Source organism: Mauremys reevesii, linkage group 11, assembly GCF_016161935.1.
Source record: "Mauremys reevesii isolate NIE-2019 linkage group 11, ASM1616193v1, whole genome shotgun sequence".
Lineage (NCBI taxonomy): Eukaryota > Metazoa > Chordata > Testudines > Geoemydidae > Mauremys > Mauremys reevesii.
This window is the reverse complement of record NC_052633.1, coordinates 14901250-14921100: the sequence shown is the minus strand read 5'-3', so window position 1 is coordinate 14921100 and position 19851 is coordinate 14901250. Positions and strand designations below refer to the sequence as shown.

At 41.5% G+C, this 19851-nt stretch overlaps 1 protein-coding gene across 4 annotated transcripts in view; it reads left to right on the top strand.

Annotated features, from left to right (window-relative positions):
* UNC80 (unc-80 homolog, NALCN channel complex subunit) overlaps positions 1–19851 on the top strand; it is a 187089-nt gene that overhangs the window by 63866 nt on the left and 103372 nt on the right. For all 4 annotated transcript variants that reach the window (XM_039494666.1, XM_039494664.1, XM_039494667.1 and 1 more), the window contains exons 21-23: positions 445–541; positions 6754–6926; positions 19603–19815. In XM_039494666.1, coding sequence (XP_039350600.1) covers positions 445–541; positions 6754–6926; positions 19603–19815 — 483 coding nt within the window. The remainder of the gene's footprint in view (positions 1–444; positions 542–6753; positions 6927–19602; positions 19816–19851) is intronic.

Sequence of the window (19851 nt, the reverse complement as noted above, 5' to 3'; positions counted from 1 at the left end):
AACTGGGTTAAATATGCTCCATGTTTCATTCTTGTTATACGCTGTCTAGAGATTTGTCATTGTGCCTTCTTTGGTCCTCCATATGAACAGTGTCACAGGAATGAAGTGTCAGTGTAATTAACATTTCATTTCTCCTGCTCGTTCTTTTCACTCAGGGAGTTATCTGGGTCCTCTGAATATACTTAATGTACTTTACTAGTTGGTCATGCTGCTTTTTCCTTACTTGTATCTGTATGAACCCCTGTGAAAGAAGGGGAATGGCTACCTTGCCAAATTACAGAATACTTAATATCCTCACCTGGTGCATATGGGCACAGTTCCTGTTCTGTTGCTATAATAATGTACCACACTACTACCTGTTCTTAAGTGCTGCATTGCTATGGCAAAGTTGGTAGAGAAATCATAACACATCAGAACATGAGTCTTGTCTCCTCATTTGTTCAGGTGAAATTCACTAGTGCAGTGAAGCTGTCCGAAGGTGGACCAGGAAGTGGCCTGGAGAATGGGCGAGATGAAGAGGAGAATTTCTTCAAGCGTCTTGGTAAATGGCGCATCTGCCGAAGATACCCATCCAAGCTTCATCACACAGAAGAAAAAGATGGTTAGAAATCAGGGTTTTCTTTTTCTTTCTTTCTTTCTTTTATCCCTTCCCCACTCCGTACTTTCTCCATGGTTTTTGTATCCATTCTGTTCTTCTCCAACTTTTCATTCGTTGTAACCATTTTCTTTCTCTTCCTTCTTTCTTTCATTTTGATTTAAAAAAAAAACCTCTAGCAAATGTGGAGAATGTGGAAATAAAAAAAAACAACCAAATTTGTCCAAATAAATTAAGCTAATGTAACATTTGGACTTTCAAAAATAAAGTGAAATTAAATCAAATCAGCACACTTGAAAAATTTATATTTACTTCAAAACAATGATTCAGTCTAAAAGATGCTCCATCAGTTCTTTTTCCAATTAGTGACCATATGACAGTTTTTTAGAAAAATTCAGCACCGATGAAATGGAAAACCCTGTACAAACCTTGTTTTAATTATCTCTTTTCTTCTGTGTTTGCATGTCTAATGTCTGCATACCATTCGTTAAAGAGAAGCTGTCCTTTTTCTCAACAAAAGAAATAATTATAATAATATTTGATCGTAATGCCATTTTTTTAAAAGCAGTGATGTTTGTTTGAAAAGTGCCTTTATTAAGAGGATATTATATTTTCAAGTATCATACAGCCATCCAAACTCAGCTCAGAAACCTAATACTTGTTACCAAGGAGACGTTGGATCTTGACATTCTATTATTTTTGTTTTAAAAAAACACATAGTTTGATCCTCCCACCCCCCCATTGCTTCTGCTATTTTTATAGTATATTACATTCCCTGACATTACATTTTACATGATCTGACATTACACCATGGCTGTATATGCTCATTTTGCCATCATATGACACAGGAATCACATAGTCGGGGATACCAATAGCAGCCAAGTACGAGTGTGCTTCCCAATGTTAGCTTCATATGGAAAGTGATAAGGCCTGATTTTTGATCTCACTAACACAACTGAAGTGTCCCTGATTTACAGGGAGCTACCATGCTCCTAATTTACACCAGTGTAAATAAGATCAGAATCAGGCCCATAGTCTTGTCATCAAGTATGTCACACTTGATATGAATAATATCTATGCATCTCCACTGAAAAGATAAGTCGTTAAGAAAGTATCGATGTTCAAACAGGCCACATTCTAAGGATGACACACAGCTTCAGTCCATGGGCCAGAACGTCAGCTGATATAAACTGATGTAGCTCCCTTGAGCTGGCATTTCCCCAGCTGAAGATTCAGATCATGCGAGGGCACAGTTCCCAGTTACACCAATGGGTGTCACACAACCAGCAGAAGAGGTGTAAATAGCCTGTTTTTACATACATTTCAAAATGTGGGCTGTCAGTGGTAGAGTGGAGTCCCTTTTGATCAACTGTTTTTAGTACATGTTGATTGATTTCTTGTACAGCATGACTTTTATCAACATACCACATGCCTCAGTATTGTCATGGCTTTTCTTTTCAGAACTGATAGATGCACCCTTATATGAGTTATCAGATCATAATATGCCTGGCATGTTCCCATGTAGTATGGGGGTGTATAAATGGGGTTGTTTTTGTAGTGCATGTGCAGTTGCATTAACTCTAGGCCAGACAAAGGCCCCTGATGCAGTTGCCCTGCCCAGTTCTCCAGTACACAAAGGCTTCAGTGCCAGCCCAATCTGCAACCTCAGCATTGCACCTTCATGGGAAATACTCTGGCATGCTCAGGCTGGTGTGGTGGCTTCTCTGTCACCCTCACCTTGACCCCCAGGGTTGGGGGCATGACCAAAGAAAAGAGCCTGGATGAAGAGCTGCTTCATTCAGCTCATCTCTGGCTGCCATAATGGCACAACATGGAGCAGCCCTGAAACGACACTGAATTGTACTTTGGGACTAACCCAGCACCCACAGCCCTAGGATTGGGAGGGGGCATGTAAAGGTGGTTCACAGCTATCTTTGTACCCACTTCACCACAAACTGCCCTGTTACTAAAAAAGTCATCCCTGTAGACTCTGGCCCTAAGAGCCTCAGGACCAGTCCTTTGCCCAAAACTCAGATGCAGCTGTACCCATCTGCAAAATAACGTACTGCCCATCGCTTACATTTCACTAGCATATTTTTGTCTTGTTTGCTTTTATCTATACTTGCAGCTTTTCAACACCTACCTCTTCCCAGCTATTAACCTCAGATAGGCTTGTCTGAGCAAAATCTGGCCAAAAAATGTCCAGGAAGAGGCTAAGCCAGTTCTCCACATTTATCATAAAATGCAAAGAGCTTTTCTTTATTCTCAGCTTGGAGTGACAGCCAGAGAGCTCCCCTGTTACTCTTTCGTGCTATTAATTTGATATTGCAAAGTAAGGGCATAAGGCTAGGAGCTAGAGATACGAATGCAATTAACTATTCAACATCTAATGCTTCTCACAAATGTCCAGACTGGAAATCTAACCCTGATCTTGCACATCCAAAATTCCCATTGACTTTAAGTCTCCAACATTTCGTGCACAGAATGTTAAGTATGGATGCAAGTCAAAAACAAAGTTTGTTTATTCTGCGTTACGTTATATAATAGTGTATGCTACGTGTAACATATGCATTTGTTCTGCTAGGATGTCACACTGGTTATTACCTATGTGAACTTTGAACTATCTAAAGTATTTCAGCACTTTGTGATTAATACGTTATGTTATGTAACTACTTTTATTTTGAAAAATCGGGACATCTGTTTCACCTGCCCAAGAGCAAAGTACGTTAATATTTATTTGTCTGTATGTAAGTGGAGTTAAGTGCGCCATGCCTGGCTTTTAAACACAATGTCTACATTAGAAATGCATAATAACTGAGGGGCATGAGAGTTAAGAAAAGGTCCTTATTGAAAAAAACCAAACAGGTAAATCAACCAGTGATGTTCATGAGTGTAGTTCGTCACCTGTGAGTTTCTGAAAATCAAGGGAGCTTAAAGACTTTTTAAAAAATCTCTAGTTTTATATTAAATATATTTTTCATTCAATGCAAAGTTTACAATATTCTTCAATTTATAAAACATAGAGCAAAAAAAAAAAATGATGTGCATATCACCCACCAGGCCTGCACAGAGAAGAGTTCTTGTGTACATCCAGCAAACAGGAATGAAAAATATAGAACTCCCTAAACAGCTGAAGCTCTCTCATTAGGATAGGCAATGATTTCCATTAACTGAGCCAGATCCTCAGCTAGTCTAAATCAAAGTAACTCCATTGAAGCCAACAGAGATATGCCCATTTACAACACCTGCCCCATTGGCTATTGCTATCTTGTCCTCCATTGATGGTGGAGAGGAACCAGTTTCTGGATTATTAACAACAAGGACTGGTCATGCTCTCATTGAAGTGAATGATAAAATTCTCGTTCACTTCAGTGGGAGCAGGATCCAGCCCCAGAACAGTATGTTAGGTGATCAGGAATATATAAAGAACCAAAAACAGAATGGTGGCTCGTGCCCCGCTCCTTTTCTTTCTCTTTTTTTTCCTTCCTATGATATATCAGAATGCAGCCCATAGTTAAGACTGCAGGCCCAAAAGTCAAGGATGGGATCCTCACCACATCCTGGCCCCTTTATGCCAGGTAAAGAAGGACCCTCAAAGCCCTGTTTGTGTCGGCGGGGGGAGGGAGATTTCTCCCTGTGCAGGCCATGAGCTAGTCATAAGGTTGTCTCTCCAGGACCTCCTCACAAACCCCAGAAAAGGGGCAGGGCTGGGGATGGAAGGCACAAGACAGGGACGGGACCACAATATGCAGAACATTGTAGATTCCGTTCATCATTGCCACCCATACAGAAAACCAGGGTGGACACAACAATTGAGACAGGGCCCCAGAGGTATCTAAATTATGCTGGTGGCTGTGGCTCAGCCCCAAATTAGGAGGGCACAGAAGTGGCTTAAAGCATCCTTGGCTGTGCCCTCCACCAGGGCAGTGAGTTTCTGTGCTGTACGTCTTAGAGGTGCAGCACAGATTCTGACACTGAGAGATTGGTTAGACATGTTTAAGGGAAAACAGTATTTGTCTATAGCTAGGGTGACCAGATGTCCTTTTTTAAAGGGACAGTCGTATTTTTTGGCACTTTTTCTTATATAGGTGCCTATTACCCTCCACCGTCTGTCCCGTTTTTTCACAGTTGCTATCTGGTCACCCTATTTATAGTCCAAACAAGATATTGTGATACAGTGGCCATTAATTGTATCAGGTGAAATATACCAGGTAGTTAGGAAACAAAGGCATCGGAAGAAAAGGCAGTAATGTCTATTCAGCTAACACGAGTGTCCTTGTTCCTTTTCTTTTTTCATTTGGACTAAATCTGTCCCGGGATAGAAATGTTTTGCTTTTGGGCACTACGTAGCTTAGCTGGATATAGGAAAGCCATGTACTTACAAGAAGATTTTTTAAACTTAATTCATCATTGATTGCATGATTAGGCTTAATAGTTTGGAAAAGATTTTCCATGTATCTATTCTGGGGTTGTCATTGTACTATGTAAGTGCTTCCCAGGTAAATCTTCATGGTAAGGTCCCTTAGTGGACTTGGAGTTTTCTGCTTGTCTCCTCTCCCTAGGTAAAGGAAGTCCTTCAAAAGTGGTGCCCTGTCTTTGTCTGTTACATCCATGTTAGAAACAACTAGGGTCCCCAGCCCAGAGTTCTTAGTTGCTTTATTATTGAGCATTCTGTAAGATTCCTCAATGATGAGAGGTTCTTCCTTATGCCCGTAAACCAAGGAAGTTGGGATAGTTTTGTGGGCAAAGCAGGAAAGCCCAGGATCTGGAGATTCTTGACTTTGGCTTGATTCTGCATATGCTTCTGCAGAGGGAGGTGGAGCGTTTATACTTTTGATTGTGGTGAATGATAATCATCTTAAACTTGAAACTACTTTTCAGATTTATCCTCTGAGTCCTGTCTAGTCCTCCATCAGCTCTAGTGAGATACTCAGGTTTTCTAGTTTTGTTTCCTTAGAGGTGATAGAAGTGTTCGTATCATTTATTATGTAGATCTTATGTCAAAGCTTTCAGAAGAGCTTTCCTTTGAGAAGGCAAAAATGGCAGCCGAGCCATGTGCAATGTTGAGCTCATGTAGGTGAAGAAATCCAATTGATCTCCCTTGTTTTTGCCTTTGGGAGGGTGTCCGGCTGAAACAAAAGCTCTTGGATACTCCCCAGTTGTGCTTTAGTTAGAATATTTTAAATTTCATTGTGTTTTCCCAACTAATTAATATTTATTTCATGTACCTTCCACAAGCCACACCAACTCTGTCACTTGTTAGGCTTTGCCTACCTACTTACCTTCCTCAGGGGAACCTTGGTTCCAGTCTGCATTGTGACTAGTTGACCTGTCCCATACAAGTAACATGTTATTGTGTTCAAAGGAGGCTTTATGGGCTTCATTTTCAAAAGTGACTAGTCATTCTGGGTGCCTCCATTTTTAGGTGCACTGCATATCAGACATCTTAAAGGATTTATAGAAGGTGAGTGCTGAGCACTTTCTGAAAATCAGGCCTTGACAAAAGGTGTCTCAAGGTGGGCTCCCCAAAATAACTAGTCACTTCTGAAGATTTAAGCCTACATAGTAACAGCTGATCCTTGCCTTGTTCTTTTGGAAGAATTATTACTCATGTGTGTCCTACTCAAAATATAATATAACATTTGTTAAATTAATAGGTAAGGATAAATGTGTATTCTTTCTTAGGGAAGATGATAAGCTAAGATAGAGACCAATAAATGAAAATAATCTAAATAGACTGACCAGACAGTGCGGAGAGGGAGAGAGCCTAAGAGCCCAAACAGGCAGGAGACTCGATACTATATTTACATATTTGAAAAACGGCGATGGACCAACCATATTCTGATCTAATTTACACTGGAGTAAATCTAGAGCACCTCCATCCAAGTCCAGGGAACCACTTTGGGCTTACACCAGCATAGCCATGCTCAGAATCAGGCTCACAGTTTTCAGTCACTTGTTGCCATGGAAATTGTCACAAATCTGCTCAGATCATGTATCAAGTTGAGGGAAGGGAACTGGGTCAGGATCATGCACACCAGGATTTCTGTACAACTCATTTTTTTATCTGTGAGGTATTGTGTCCCCCTTCTCTTCCCTGCTTCTCATCCCCCGCCCCTCCCCACTCTGGACCCCCTTTGTACTCTCTACCTCCTCAGGTTGCCACAGTTTTGATGATCACTTGACCTCCAACCAGGAAGGTGGGAAATCCAAGAACGTAGTGAACCTGGGAGCAATCAGACAAGGCATGAAACGCTTTCAGTTTCTCTTAAACTGCTGTGATCCAGGCACTATCCCCGATGCCTCCATCCTGGCAGCTGCCCTCGATCTTGTAAGTCATTGCGCAAGCATTCATTAACATAGTTCTTATCTGCTGAGCATAATGTACATAATGTATTGAGATGCTGCTGTCATTAGTTAATGTTTATAAAGCACTTTGAATAGGTAAAGCAGTATATAAATGTGAAGTGTTTTTAATATTAGCTGAAGTTTTAATGTGTGTGACTGTGTAAATATGCACAGAAAATGGGTCTCCATTATTATACCAATCCTCTTAATAAGATTATTGCCAACATGAAGTTTTTATATTCATGCTGCAAATTGCACGAACAGTCAGAAGCTGTCCCTTTGCAAACTGCTTATAACAATACCAAGATACAGGATATAGAGTAAAGGATGGGTAACTGCCAGAGCTGGGGCTATAATTCCACTGAGGGTTTCTGGTGGTCTCATAAGTAAAGTGAAGCATGGCTGTTAGTCATCAGAGACACTCAGTGGAAAAAACTTCAAGGCTCAACATTTGGCTGTTTTTAATGTATATACTAATAACTCATGGGTCCAAGTCCCAGACAATCCAAGTCCACTGTTTCATCCTTGCTCCTGCTTGTACTGTCAGCTCCTCAACTCCCTCCCTCCGTTGCTGTCCTTGTCCCCTTTCTTCCCTTTGAGCTGGTCTCTCTTTTCCCACCCCAGTCTCTGAGGACATCTACAGTTGCTGACTTCCCACACCCTTCTTTTCTCTGTGACTGTTGCTGGATCTGTGTTCATTTGCAGCCTTCGCACCTTCCTCTTCGCTACTCTCCAGATTTGCTCAGTGGCTTGTCCACCCAGGCTAGCTTTCTGTCCCGGCAGTGTTGGTTGGTTAAATCTCATAATTCATGGGTTGGATATCACACCAGTGAATCACAACCCACTTTTTTTTTTACATAGGTTGTATTGTTTTTAACACTGTAAACCACAGCCTGCCACCCGCTATGCTGCAAGTTCAAATCCAACCTAGACCAGTATTGGCCAAAAGTTGCTGTTGCCATCTGATGGCTGTTCAGTTTTCTGCATGCAATTAGAGAGGTGGGTCTCGGTCCATTCCCAGTGGACAGGTGTGTGCTTCACTAAAGTCCACCATCCTGGTTGGCACTAATTGGCACCTGGGCTGGCTGCAGTGCCAGCAGAGATGGGGAATGCTGAATCATCCAGGAGGTTGAACTATCTTTTTGCCCTCAGTCATGGGGTCCATGCCAGTCAGGGTTGAGGCAGGCTTGCAGGGCTGGATGGGAAGGCACTCACTCCAAATGCCTGTGCTATAGCAAGAGGACTTCTTTCTCCAAGACTGTCAAGCTTCTACCCATCACAAGCACTAGATTAACAAACATAAAATGTAAAAAAAAACTTTCACTGCAGCCTCATAGACGCTGCACTGTGTCTCTCTAAGACTTTTCTTGAAATCTGTATGGCATGTACTGTAACAATTATACTGCCTCCAAGAGCTGTGGAAGAGAGAAACATGCAATGTGGCATCAATCTGGCAAGTGACAATGTCCTTCCTTATTCTTAAACCACAGGACCATTCTCTGCATTCTCACTTATTAAGATGACTGCAAATGTACCAACAGTACAGGACAGTGATGTGTTTATACTACGTATGACTTGGGGAATGCTAGGAGCTGACTTGCCAAGCTGAGTTTCACTCTCCGTCCTTTCCCATTAGATGGGTAAAAGCCTTTGATTCGAGTCTGGAATGGGGTTGCCTGACGAGAAAGAATGATATAAGAATATCCTGATAAATTCTCTGCACTGGAATCTGACCTCAGTTGCAGTGCTTGTAAATCCAGAGTGTAACTGAGATTACAATTAGTTAAAAATAGTATTGATTTTACTGTAATCTCCACAAAAGGATATGCTGGATTTAGTATATTTTGTATTGTGTAATCACATACTATTTTTTCCACGAAAGCCCTGCCTCATTCATTGCCCAGGATGGACCTACTCTGAGGATGAATCAGATTTGTGTAGTGAAGGAGACTGTTGCTGTAGGTCCCCTGCTGGATTTGTTGCAGAAGTTGGCAGATGGCTAGTGAATGAGGCAGGGGATTGCAGGAAGCAAAAGGTTGGTCTTGTGAGTAAGACAATTGAATGTCACATAGGAGAATTGTATCAGAGGGGTAGCCGTGTTAGTCTGGATCTGTAAAAGCAGCAAAGAGTCCTGTGGCACCTTATAGACTAACAGACACAGGAGAATTGGATTTTATCCCTGTCTCAGCCACAAAGTTCCTATGTGATGCTGGGCAAGTCACTTAAACTTTTCACACGTGGTCACTAGTTATCTGTTCCCCATTTTCTAGATGCCTAACTTGAGACCCTGGATCCTGATTAACAGAAGTGCTGAGCCCTCACTGCTGCAACTGAAGCCAGTGAGAGCTCTTTTTTGCACATATAAAGTGTTATATAATACTAAGTGATCTGGAGAATCAGGCCCTGGGTATCTCAAATTGGGCACCCAAAATTTTTGAATACTTTTGAGCTTAATCTCTTTATGCCTCAGACCCCCATCAGTAAAATGGGGGATCATACCATCCCTTCACTTCACAAGGGTGATGTGAAGATAAATTAATTCATGTCTGTGAAGGATTCAGTTAGTGTAGCAATAAGCACTACAGAAAAGCCCATGAGGAAATTAATAATTATGTTTTCTGAGCAGGGTTTGAATAGAGTTCAATAAATAAGGCCTTGGAGCCATGCACTGAACAATGAGAAAGGAAAACATTGAATAACTGCTCATTAAGTGCACTGAATGAGGCAGGGGGCCTGTGGAAAAAATGCTATGTGATCATACAATTACAGACTGTATCAGAATGCATGTGCACACGAGGGCTGAATTAAGGTTGCATAGGCAACCTTAATTCTGGCATTTTCTAACTTTTGAATGCTTGACTTTGCAGCCTTAATAATGTTCTTTTTGCATAGTTTGTGTGTGTGTAATACATATGTAGAAAGAGACATTCAGCAGCTGCTAAGCAACTACAACTCTTCACTGATTTAAGCAGAAACGCAGCAACTTGCAGGATTTGTTCAATCATTTCAAATGAAACGAAAACAGACAAACACTTGGAATGAAAACTGTTTTTCAGCAAATTTAATCTCTCAGAAATAAGACAATACAACACAGCATTTCAATCTAGGTTTTGAGTATTTGATTGGAGCATAGAACTTTTGTTATTTCTCCTTCTGTGTTGGACATCTGGAAAAGGTCTGAGGATTGGTTTTAAAAATGAAGATGTTAAGCTGTAGTTCACAAGCCTAGAAAGATCAAATTTCCTGGTCATAAGGACTGGCAGTGAAGGGAATCTGAGGAAAAGGTAGCTCTGAATAATTTCCAGTGCTGCACTTAGTTTAGCAGCCACTGATCCTCTTGTTTCAGAAGCTACATTGCACCTAGGATCCTGATAGCACTACTGTTTCTCTCTGGTTTTGAGATGGAGAACATTGAGCGAAGGGAGGAGGAAATCAATCAAAGAGTTTTATATGAGGTTTCTGGTGCCCAGTGGGGCACTGAAGGATTGGAAGCCCTTGAGCTGATGGCCAAAAGTAAAGTACTCCCTAAATTGATCAAAGAGCTCTATTAAAGGGTTCCAACGTGAGCCAACAGATTGTTCATGACAGAGTGTCTCTGCAGGAAGGTGGGAGGGATATCAGAACTAAAAGTGATGGGAATCCTTAGCTATTACTGAGAACTGTCTATGGCTATGAAGTCATTATTATTACAAGAATGTTGAACTAATAAGGGAATTACAGTGAGTTCGCTCTTTCCAGTGTCTTACTAGCTAGTTGGGAGTTTGGAAATGGGAGGCAGAGGAGAAAAAATATTAAAGCTTCCTGAGGTTATTTTCTTTTCTTTGTTTTCTAGACGTTCCTGTTGTGTCTGTCTTTTCTGTAGTCTCAAAGAGGATGGCTACTTTTGGCACAGAGCACAGAATTATATTTGTGATCTGGTCACTGAGCTTGAAGTCCTTGTAACCCAACAGATGGGAGCCAGATATGCACAGTATGGGCTGGGATGAATAACTTGCCCCATTTTGGGGAAGTTGGGGCAGGAATCTAGTGCTGCAGAAAGAAAATTCACAACACATGTCAAAATCAATATTGTTTTCACTTCACCCTCTTTTATTTTCCCTTCAGATTTATATCTGCCCTAGCTTTTTCTTAGGACACTAGCAATGGCAGTCAGTCAGTCCTGGCTTATTGCATTGGGCTCTCTCTACTAACATTTTGGCAGATCGTTTCTGATCTGTGTAGCCTGCCATAAGCAGATGTTTATCTTTTGGGAAGCTGTGGGCATGAGCTGTGTCCAGTTTGACTCAAACATGTCTCCAAGACCAAGACTTCTAAATTGTTGTTTAATCTGCAAGAATGGAGTAGTCCTTACCGTATTCCATTTGCTTTGTATCAATTCTACAGAGTCAGTGACATGTTTTAGCTTTAAGATGTCATATTCACTGTACATTTGAAAAGCTGTCAGTATGTTATTTTACTGCATTGGCCACAGGCAAATTACACTATTATGAAAAAATGCTTTCAACTTCTTTAAAGCAAAGAAAAACAGTTTAATACAAAGTGTATTTTTAAAGCGATGTTTCCAAGCTTTTCAAACATTTGTGTGATTTAGATTTGATGCAAATTAAAGGCTCCTTATTTTAAATGATTTCCCCTAGCCATGTTGCTATGACAACTGTTAAAAATTAGGGGCAATCGGCTCCAATTTCAGTCTAGTTCAACCTTCATCAGCATGTTTTTCATGCAGACTTTCACAAGTAATTCCATTCTTAAAGTGATCAAAGGATCTTTGATTAGCACAGATAGTTTAAACATATTTGCCACTGCAACTTAGAGAAATTAGAGCAGTGGAACAAAAGCCATAGGTATTAAAAGGTAGTGATTTATTATATACATTGCACCACAGGCTGCCTTGAAGACTAGAAGCTACTTAGTAACATATTATCCAAGAAGTGACATCCATTCCGGGTTCGGTTTACCAAGTGTTTTATGAGAATTAATAATTGGTTACAGGCCATTTTACCCCTTTGTCTCCAGCTGAAATTCAGTCTGGGCTGGTGGTAAATTAAATCTGTTACCTACTGAAGATAATGTCGAGGTCTAAGTGGAATGGGTTTGGTATGCCACTCTGGTCTCTTGTGAATACATTCCCATATCAGAGGACTAGGATCAAAGGTGTGTTGTTAGAATGTGCTGGCTAAAATATTCTAATGAGCATGTTTAAAAAGTCTAGTGTAGAGAGGGGCCACTGCCTTTAACATGCTAAACTGATCGAGTTAAGGCCTAGGGGCACAATACTCTTTACCATGACCTGCTTAGTGCATGTTAAAGTCAATACTGCTTTGTCCACACTGGACTTCTAGAAAGTATTAATCAGCATGTATTAGCTTAATATGTTCTAATACCACATTTTTATCCTAGTCGAGACCAGATCTGACTGATGCAAATGGCAATACTTGACACCAAGTACTGACAGAAAGCCCAAGTGCTTAAAGGGCAGAGAGACTGAATTAACCATTTACTTCTGGAGCAATTGCTCCCAATTCAGAGTTCCATGCCCAGTGATGAGTTGGAATGCATACATTTGCTCAGCTGCCACCCACAATGTACTTGCCTTATGGCTAGAGAGAGACGAGCTGTCAGTCTGACATCTTTCACAAGCAACTAACAGTTTATTTTAAAAATAGCTATGGTTTTTTCTCAGAAGAGAGAATAGAGGAATAGGGAATAAATTCGTTTGAACTTCCGTGGTGAGGAAAGGGGTGGCCACAGGAAAGTTACCATCAGTAGGTAATATTAGTCTTGCAAAATTGCTTGACAATTGCAGGAGACAAGAGTGGAATTGGAGACTCTCTGGTCACAAACCTCTACAGGATCAGTTGAACTCCGGCAGTAGCATGATATTATCTCATTTTGATTCCATCTTAAGCCACCTGCTCATCCAGATCAGCCTTGCATTTTATAGCATGTGTTGAACAGACTACTGAGGAGTCCCTATGGGATTCTGTAAAATATGAATTAAGAAAAATGTAGGTTCTTATTCAGGTTGATTTATACAGTACAAAAAAAGTGTTCTAGGAATTCTAATGTAAAAAGGTGGAGATTTTACTTTGATGACTTGTAAACAAAATTCCATAGGAAGTGGCAATGCTGCTTGGGATTTTGCTGCTGTGTTGAGTTTTGACGGTAACCTTGGTAACTTGTGGTTCTTTTCAGCTACGCATCGCCTGCCCGATTCATTTCTCTCCATTTGTGATGTGTTTCTCTGTGATGTGAATCCATCCCTGTCCATTCTGTCACATCTTCATCTTTCTTTTGCTGCTGCTTCCGATTGCTCTGGGCTCCAGGTAAGCTATCGCAGGGAGTCTGTGCAGTGCCATGTTTAGCAGGGTTGTTCTCTCTGTGAGTGACCCACTTCATGTTTTAAATTTGGAACATCTGAGCAGGACTCTGCAGAACAAAGGGCTCAATCCCCAAGCCTTACTTGGGAGGGAAATCCTTCCCCAAACATGCATGGCCACTGAGACTGTTTGCATGAGTAAGGATTTCACAAGTGAGGAAGGGTTTGCTGAATTAGGCCCAGGAGATCCCTGTCACTTGGGTGTTTGTGATTATCAGAAAGTTACTGTCTTTGAGAGCAGTGACCACAGAGCACTATCCAGTAAATCAGTTTAAGAGCTTTATTGTGCCTACTATACAGAACCCTACCAATAGGGGGTGCAGAGCCACACGGGACTGGGAGGAGCTCCCCGGGTATGCAGGCAGCTCATCTGTCCATCCATGGTTCTTTTGTGAACCCCATCACTGCAGTATCTGAGCACCTCACAACCTTTAATTAATTTATTCTTGCACCACTCCTGTGAGGAGAGGAAGTGCGATTATCCTCATGTTACTGATATTCTCTGTGTCCCTCAGTTCCACAAATTATTTGCCCAAGGTCACACAGGAAGTCTCAGGTAGAGCAGGGAGTTGAACCCAGGATCCCTAGTTCCAGCACTTCAGCTACTGGACCATTCTTCCTCTTTCATCCCTTGTTATTCCCCCACCCACCGTCTTTAATTGCCTCAGTCTCTTTTTGCCTTGAAAGACCTAGGCCAGATCTACACTACAGATCTATGTCAGTATAACAACGTCACTCAAGGGTGTGAAAAATCCACACCGCTGAACAACATTGTTATACCAACCTAACCCCCATGAGACAGCACTATGTCGATGGGAGAGCTTTTGCCTTCGACATAGCTACCGCCTCTCGGGGAGGTAGATTAACTACGCCAACAGGAGAAGCTCTTCCATGGGCATAGGGGCATCTTCATTAAGGCGCTACAGCAGCACAGCTGCACCTCCATAGCGCTGTACATGAAAACAAGCCCCTAGATAATAAAAGATTAATTCTCTGCTTAGGACCATCATTTTGATTCATTTCCTTGTACCCTAGTGGATATATAAGCCTAGGTGAAACACCATAATTGCAGCGCCATGTACCTGAGAACGACATCATGGGTGCAATCTTCCTGGTGCTGATAAGTCTGCAGACAAGGTTAATGTTACGCCCTTTTGGGATATGTTGATCCTCACCTACTCCTTGTTCCATGTCTCTTGGATACATATCTAGGACACCATAATGTATGCTGGGTGTCCTAGGCAGCTAACAGTCCATACAAGACTTGGATATAATCCCACCTCTTTGGTATCACTGAATCCCTGACTTTCAGCTGCTAACCCAAATAGTCATGCATCATTTCAGAACCTTTAACATGATGCATATTCCCATTATTTCACAGGAATCCTAACAAATAGATATTTTCTGCCCTCATTTGAATTAAAATGAAAGGCAAACTACAACAGGAGGCATTTACCCCTCTCTCTCTCCCCGAAATGTTTCTCTTTTTTAATCTAGCCAGAAGATGTCTCTTTTTTTTTTCTTTTTGCCAGTCTTCTAAGAGGTCCCACATTTTTCAATTTTATTCATAACCTTTTGTGACTGTAATTGAATCAATGATGTATGGTTCTTTAGATGCAGATCCTCACCTGCTTAAGGATCTCTTAAGTGCTGTTGTCTTAATACCTAATACATTTTACACACGCATTTGTGCACCATGAAACCAATATATTATGAATACAGACAGAATTATCATCTCAACTCTTTAACTATCACCTATTCACTAGCACCTACTCATGAGCTGTGGACATTTAAAAAGATGTGGAGCATTTGCTAAATTGCTTTTTGCCTATACAAATTGCAGGAAATGAGGGGGTGGGAAAATAAAGTAAAAGTGAGTAAAACAATTTTCTTTTATTATTTGCAGTGTTGTTGAAGTGGTGTGAATCCCAGGATATTAGAGAGACAAGATGGGTGAGGTAATATCTTTTATTGGATCAACTTCTGTTGGTGAAAGAGGCAAGCTTTCGAGCTACACAAAGCTCTTCTTCAGGTCTGGGAAAGGTACTCAGAGTCTCCCAGCTAAATACAAGGTGGAACAGATTGTTTAGCATAAGTAGTTAGCATGTATTCCAAGGGACCATTCAAGGGGAAGTGGCCCATTAACATTCCCATAGTCCTTGGGTAAAAGCGGGGGGTTAGTGGGTTTCAGATTGTTGTAATAAGCCATAAATTCAGTGTCTTTATTAAGACTGTGGGCTTGGCTACACTTACGGTTTGCAGCGCTGGTAGTTTGCAGCGCTGGTCATCCAGCTGTGTAGGAGCAGCGCTGGTGTGTGGCCACACTCACAGCTACCAGCGCTGGTGTGTGGCCACATTTGCAACATTTGCAGCGCTGTTGGGAGTGCTGCATTATGGGCAGCTGTCCCAGCATTCAAGTGGCAACAACTGCTTTTCAAAAGAGAGGGGTGGAGGGTGGTGTACTGTGACAGGGAGCGGGGAAGAGAGAGAGTGGATTTTTGGAGCCAACACTGTGTGTTAGTTTCCTGGATTGAAAAATCACAAAATGTTCGCGAGCCCTTAGTCTTAACTCTTAATTGCAAACAGCCTGCCTCCAACACGGACTCCCCGCTGTTTCACTCACTCCCTGTGGTGTACTGTGACAGGGAGCGGGGAAGAGAGAGAGAGTGGATTTTTGGAGCCAACAGTTTAGCTTCCTGGATTGAAAAATCACAAAATGTTCACGAACCCTTGGTCTTAATTGCAAACAGCCTGCCTCCAACGCTGTTTCTCTGTCAAGCAAACATTCGCTCCCTGCCTCTCATTTGATCGTTCACAGCCAGGTACAGATAGCTCCTGTTTGCTGTGATCAGTGTTTGTTTTTTAGATAAGCAGTTCAACGGAGTTCCGATCGGAGTTCACAACAAAACAAAGAGAGGCTGCATAACAAAACAAAGAGAGTAATTTAGTTAAAAGCTTTCTGGGATATCTCCTTATTCCCTGGAGGCCAATAAAAGCGCTGGTGTGTGTCCACACTTGATGAGCAGCGCTGGATCACCAGCGCTGCAATCGCTACACCCCAACCTGGCCAGGTGTACAGCCAGCGCTGCAGCCAGGGAGTTGCAGCGCTGGATGTGCCTTGCAGGTGTGGACGGTTACTAATTGCAGCGCTGGAAATCCTCTACCAGCGCTGCAACTTGCAAGTGTAGCCAAGCCCTGTGATTTCAGTATCTAGAAAAATTGTGAATTTAGGCTCCCAGACTCATCTCTTGAAGATGTTGTGCAGGTTGCCTTTGAGGATGATTACTGAGAGGTCAGAGTGATCATTCTCACATTGGAACCCATCCATACATGGTATCATTAAACAATTACAACCATACTCTATAGGGACCATATCCTGAAATAAATCTTTCCCAAACCCCTTCTTCTGGCCTTCAAACAACCCCCCAATCTCGCCATGCTCCTCATCAGAAGCAAGCTCCCCATAGACCAGGACACCCCAACTTAAAATGGTACCAGACCCTCCCAGAACATCAAATGCAAAATCTGCAGACATATCTCCACTGTTGCAATGACCAATACTCCTCCCCCCAACATACCTTTCAAGATCCGTTGGTCCTTCACATGCCTATCACAAAATGTGGTGTGCTTCAGCCAGTGCACTAAATGCCACACTAACAGCTACGTGAGTGAAACCAGATAATCACTATGTTCTTGAATGAACTCTCTCAGAAAAATAATAAAAGACAAAAACACCTTATCGCCCATGTATGAACACTTCACAAAACGAGCACTCCATATCTGACCTCTCAGGCCTCGCCCTCAAAGGAAACCTGCACAATACCTTCAAAAGATGAGTCTGGGAGCTTAAATTCATAACTTTGATAGACACTAAAAATCATGGTCATAATAAAGACACTGGATTTGTCACTTATTACAACAACCTGTAACCCACTAACCTCTTCCCCTTTTTTGGCCTATGACTGTAGGGGTGTTAATGGGCCACTTCACCTTAAATATTCTGTTCCACCTTATATTTAGCTGTGGCACTATGAGTACTTTTCCCAGGTCTGAAGAAGAGCTCTGTTTAGCTTGAAAACTTGTCTCTTTCACTGACAGAAGCTGGTCCAATAAAAGATATTACCTCACCCACCTTGTCTCTCTATCCCAAGCGGTAAGAACATTATTTATTTTGACAGTGATGTAAACTGGGTGGGGAAGGAGACTTCTAATTTCAAAGTTACAAATTGCAGTTTTTATTTTTAAACATGTTGGTTAGAATTTTCAGAAGCCCCAAATTGGTCTAACTCTCTAACCTCTGAAGCCAATCATAAAACTCCCATTGAATTTAATAGGAGGAGAGTTAGGCCAATGCTGAGTGCTTTTGAAATCCTACCTCTTAAATATGCACTCAGAAAAAAAGAAAGATTAATTGTTAAACAAAAACAGACAGGCAGTGTAAAAAAAATCACTTAGCAATGCCCAATCTTGCCAGGAGTACTGTCTGTTTTGAGGCCACCTTGTGTAATTTATTCACAGTTCACTGGAAATTTTTGGTGTTTGGTTGTTCACCTTATTTGTACTGTTTGCACTTCAATACCAGTTATTCATTTTCTATACTAATATTCAGAACTAAGCATAAAGCAAGCCCAAAAATAGGGGGCTGGGATAGCTCAGTGGTTTGAGCATTAGCCTGCTAAACCCAGGGTTGTGAGTTCAATCCTTGAGGGGGCCACTTTTAGGGATCTGGGGCAAAAATCAGTACTTGATCCTGCTAGTGAAGGCAGGGGGCTGGACTCAATGGCCTTTTAAGGTCCCTTCCAGTTCTAGGAGATAGGTATGTCTCCAATTATTATTATTAAATTGGGAAAACACATACAATAACACTGAAAAGACTATGTTATTGCCAAATAAACCCTCAACATATTCATGAGGGAAAGCAGTGTTGCTTAAAATGGGGCACTTTAAATCAAATTCAGCTAAAATAGATATTTTTCCCTGTTATGAAAAACAAATTTTCAGTATGTTGGGACACATATGAACAAATTTTGCTTGAAAAAATTTATGCAAAATTTTTCAAACTTGGATACCTAATGTTAGGGCTTCAGGTCAAATTCTCTGCTGGCATTAATTAGCATAGCTCTGCTGAAGTCAGTGGAGTTACACCGATTTATACCAGCAGAGAATTTGGTCCATCCATGTCTAATTGCTGTCAGCACAGATTGTGCTGACCACCATTTCAGCAAGCCTCCATGAAGGCATCCACACCCGTGTCGCCTAGGTGGAACAAATGACAGTGCATGCAAATGCTGGCGTCTATGTGCCCAAACTGGCATTTTTGTCTGCAGTATTTTCAGGCATGCTGATGAAAGCAGGTTGAAAATTTGGCTCACTACTATGGGGAAAGTTTCAGCTGGAATCAGTTTTATTTTTTGGCAGTTATACAAATTTCTGGATAAAAGGGTTTCTAATGAAGTAGGGAAACAGACAGTTAATTGTAGCATAGCGCAGTGTGCTGTTAAATACCGCCATAATAGATAAAGAAAAGCACAGTGTCAAGAAGAGGCTATATGCCTGCCTTGATTTGCATACGTATGTGTATATTTGTCTATGTTGTCACATTATTTGCAAAAACCCATAAAATTGTTTCAAAAGAAGTGATCATTAGTGAACAGGAGGAACTGGGCAGAAAATGGAAGTAGGTTATATTATATCTGTGTGCACACAAGTGAGAATTGATGTATTTACTTATATTACTGTTATTCTCTCCCTTCTAGCCAACCCAAAACATCTTAAGCATTTATACTGGTGTGTTGTAGATGTAGGAGCCAGACATGCCATTCACATTTGGATCTGAACTTTCCCAAGATTCAGGGGTGTTCAAATCTAGGAGTTTGATTCAGGCACATCCCTATTTATTTCACACTCTTAGCCAGCCCATCTTGTCTGTCTCCATTATGAGTGAGGTATACCACCAGTTACAGAAAAAAGGGGTGTCATTAAAGATGATTTGAAGGCAATAAACACCCGTTATTGTAACCACATTAATACCAGTGTGGATCTTTGCCTTCCTCTAGTGGCTGAACCGGTATAGAAATTGATATCTGGTCTTGTACCCTAAGTAATAGATGCAGAGGTCATGGGTTTCATACTAGCAGAGAACCTGCCTAGAGGATCATCACACTAACTGTGATCCTCCAGACATAGCTGCTTTCCATTTGCAAACCAGTCCAGATAATGTCAGCTCTTAAGTTAGATTGGTTGGTTCATAGTTTTTAATGTAATTTTGCAAACATTTCAGGAAGCTCCCGTAGTGGCGAGAGCAGCCCTGTTTCTCGAATGTGCTCGTTTCGTTCACCGCTGCAATCGCGGCAACTGGCCAGAGTGGATGAAGGGGCACCATGTGAACATCACTAAGAAAGGCCTATCCCGTGGACGTTCTCCGATAGTGGGGAACAAACGGAACCAGAAGTTGCAATGGAATGCAGCCAAACTCTTCTACCAGTGGGGAGATGTAAGTTTTCACCTTTTTTTTCCTTTAAGCTAAAAT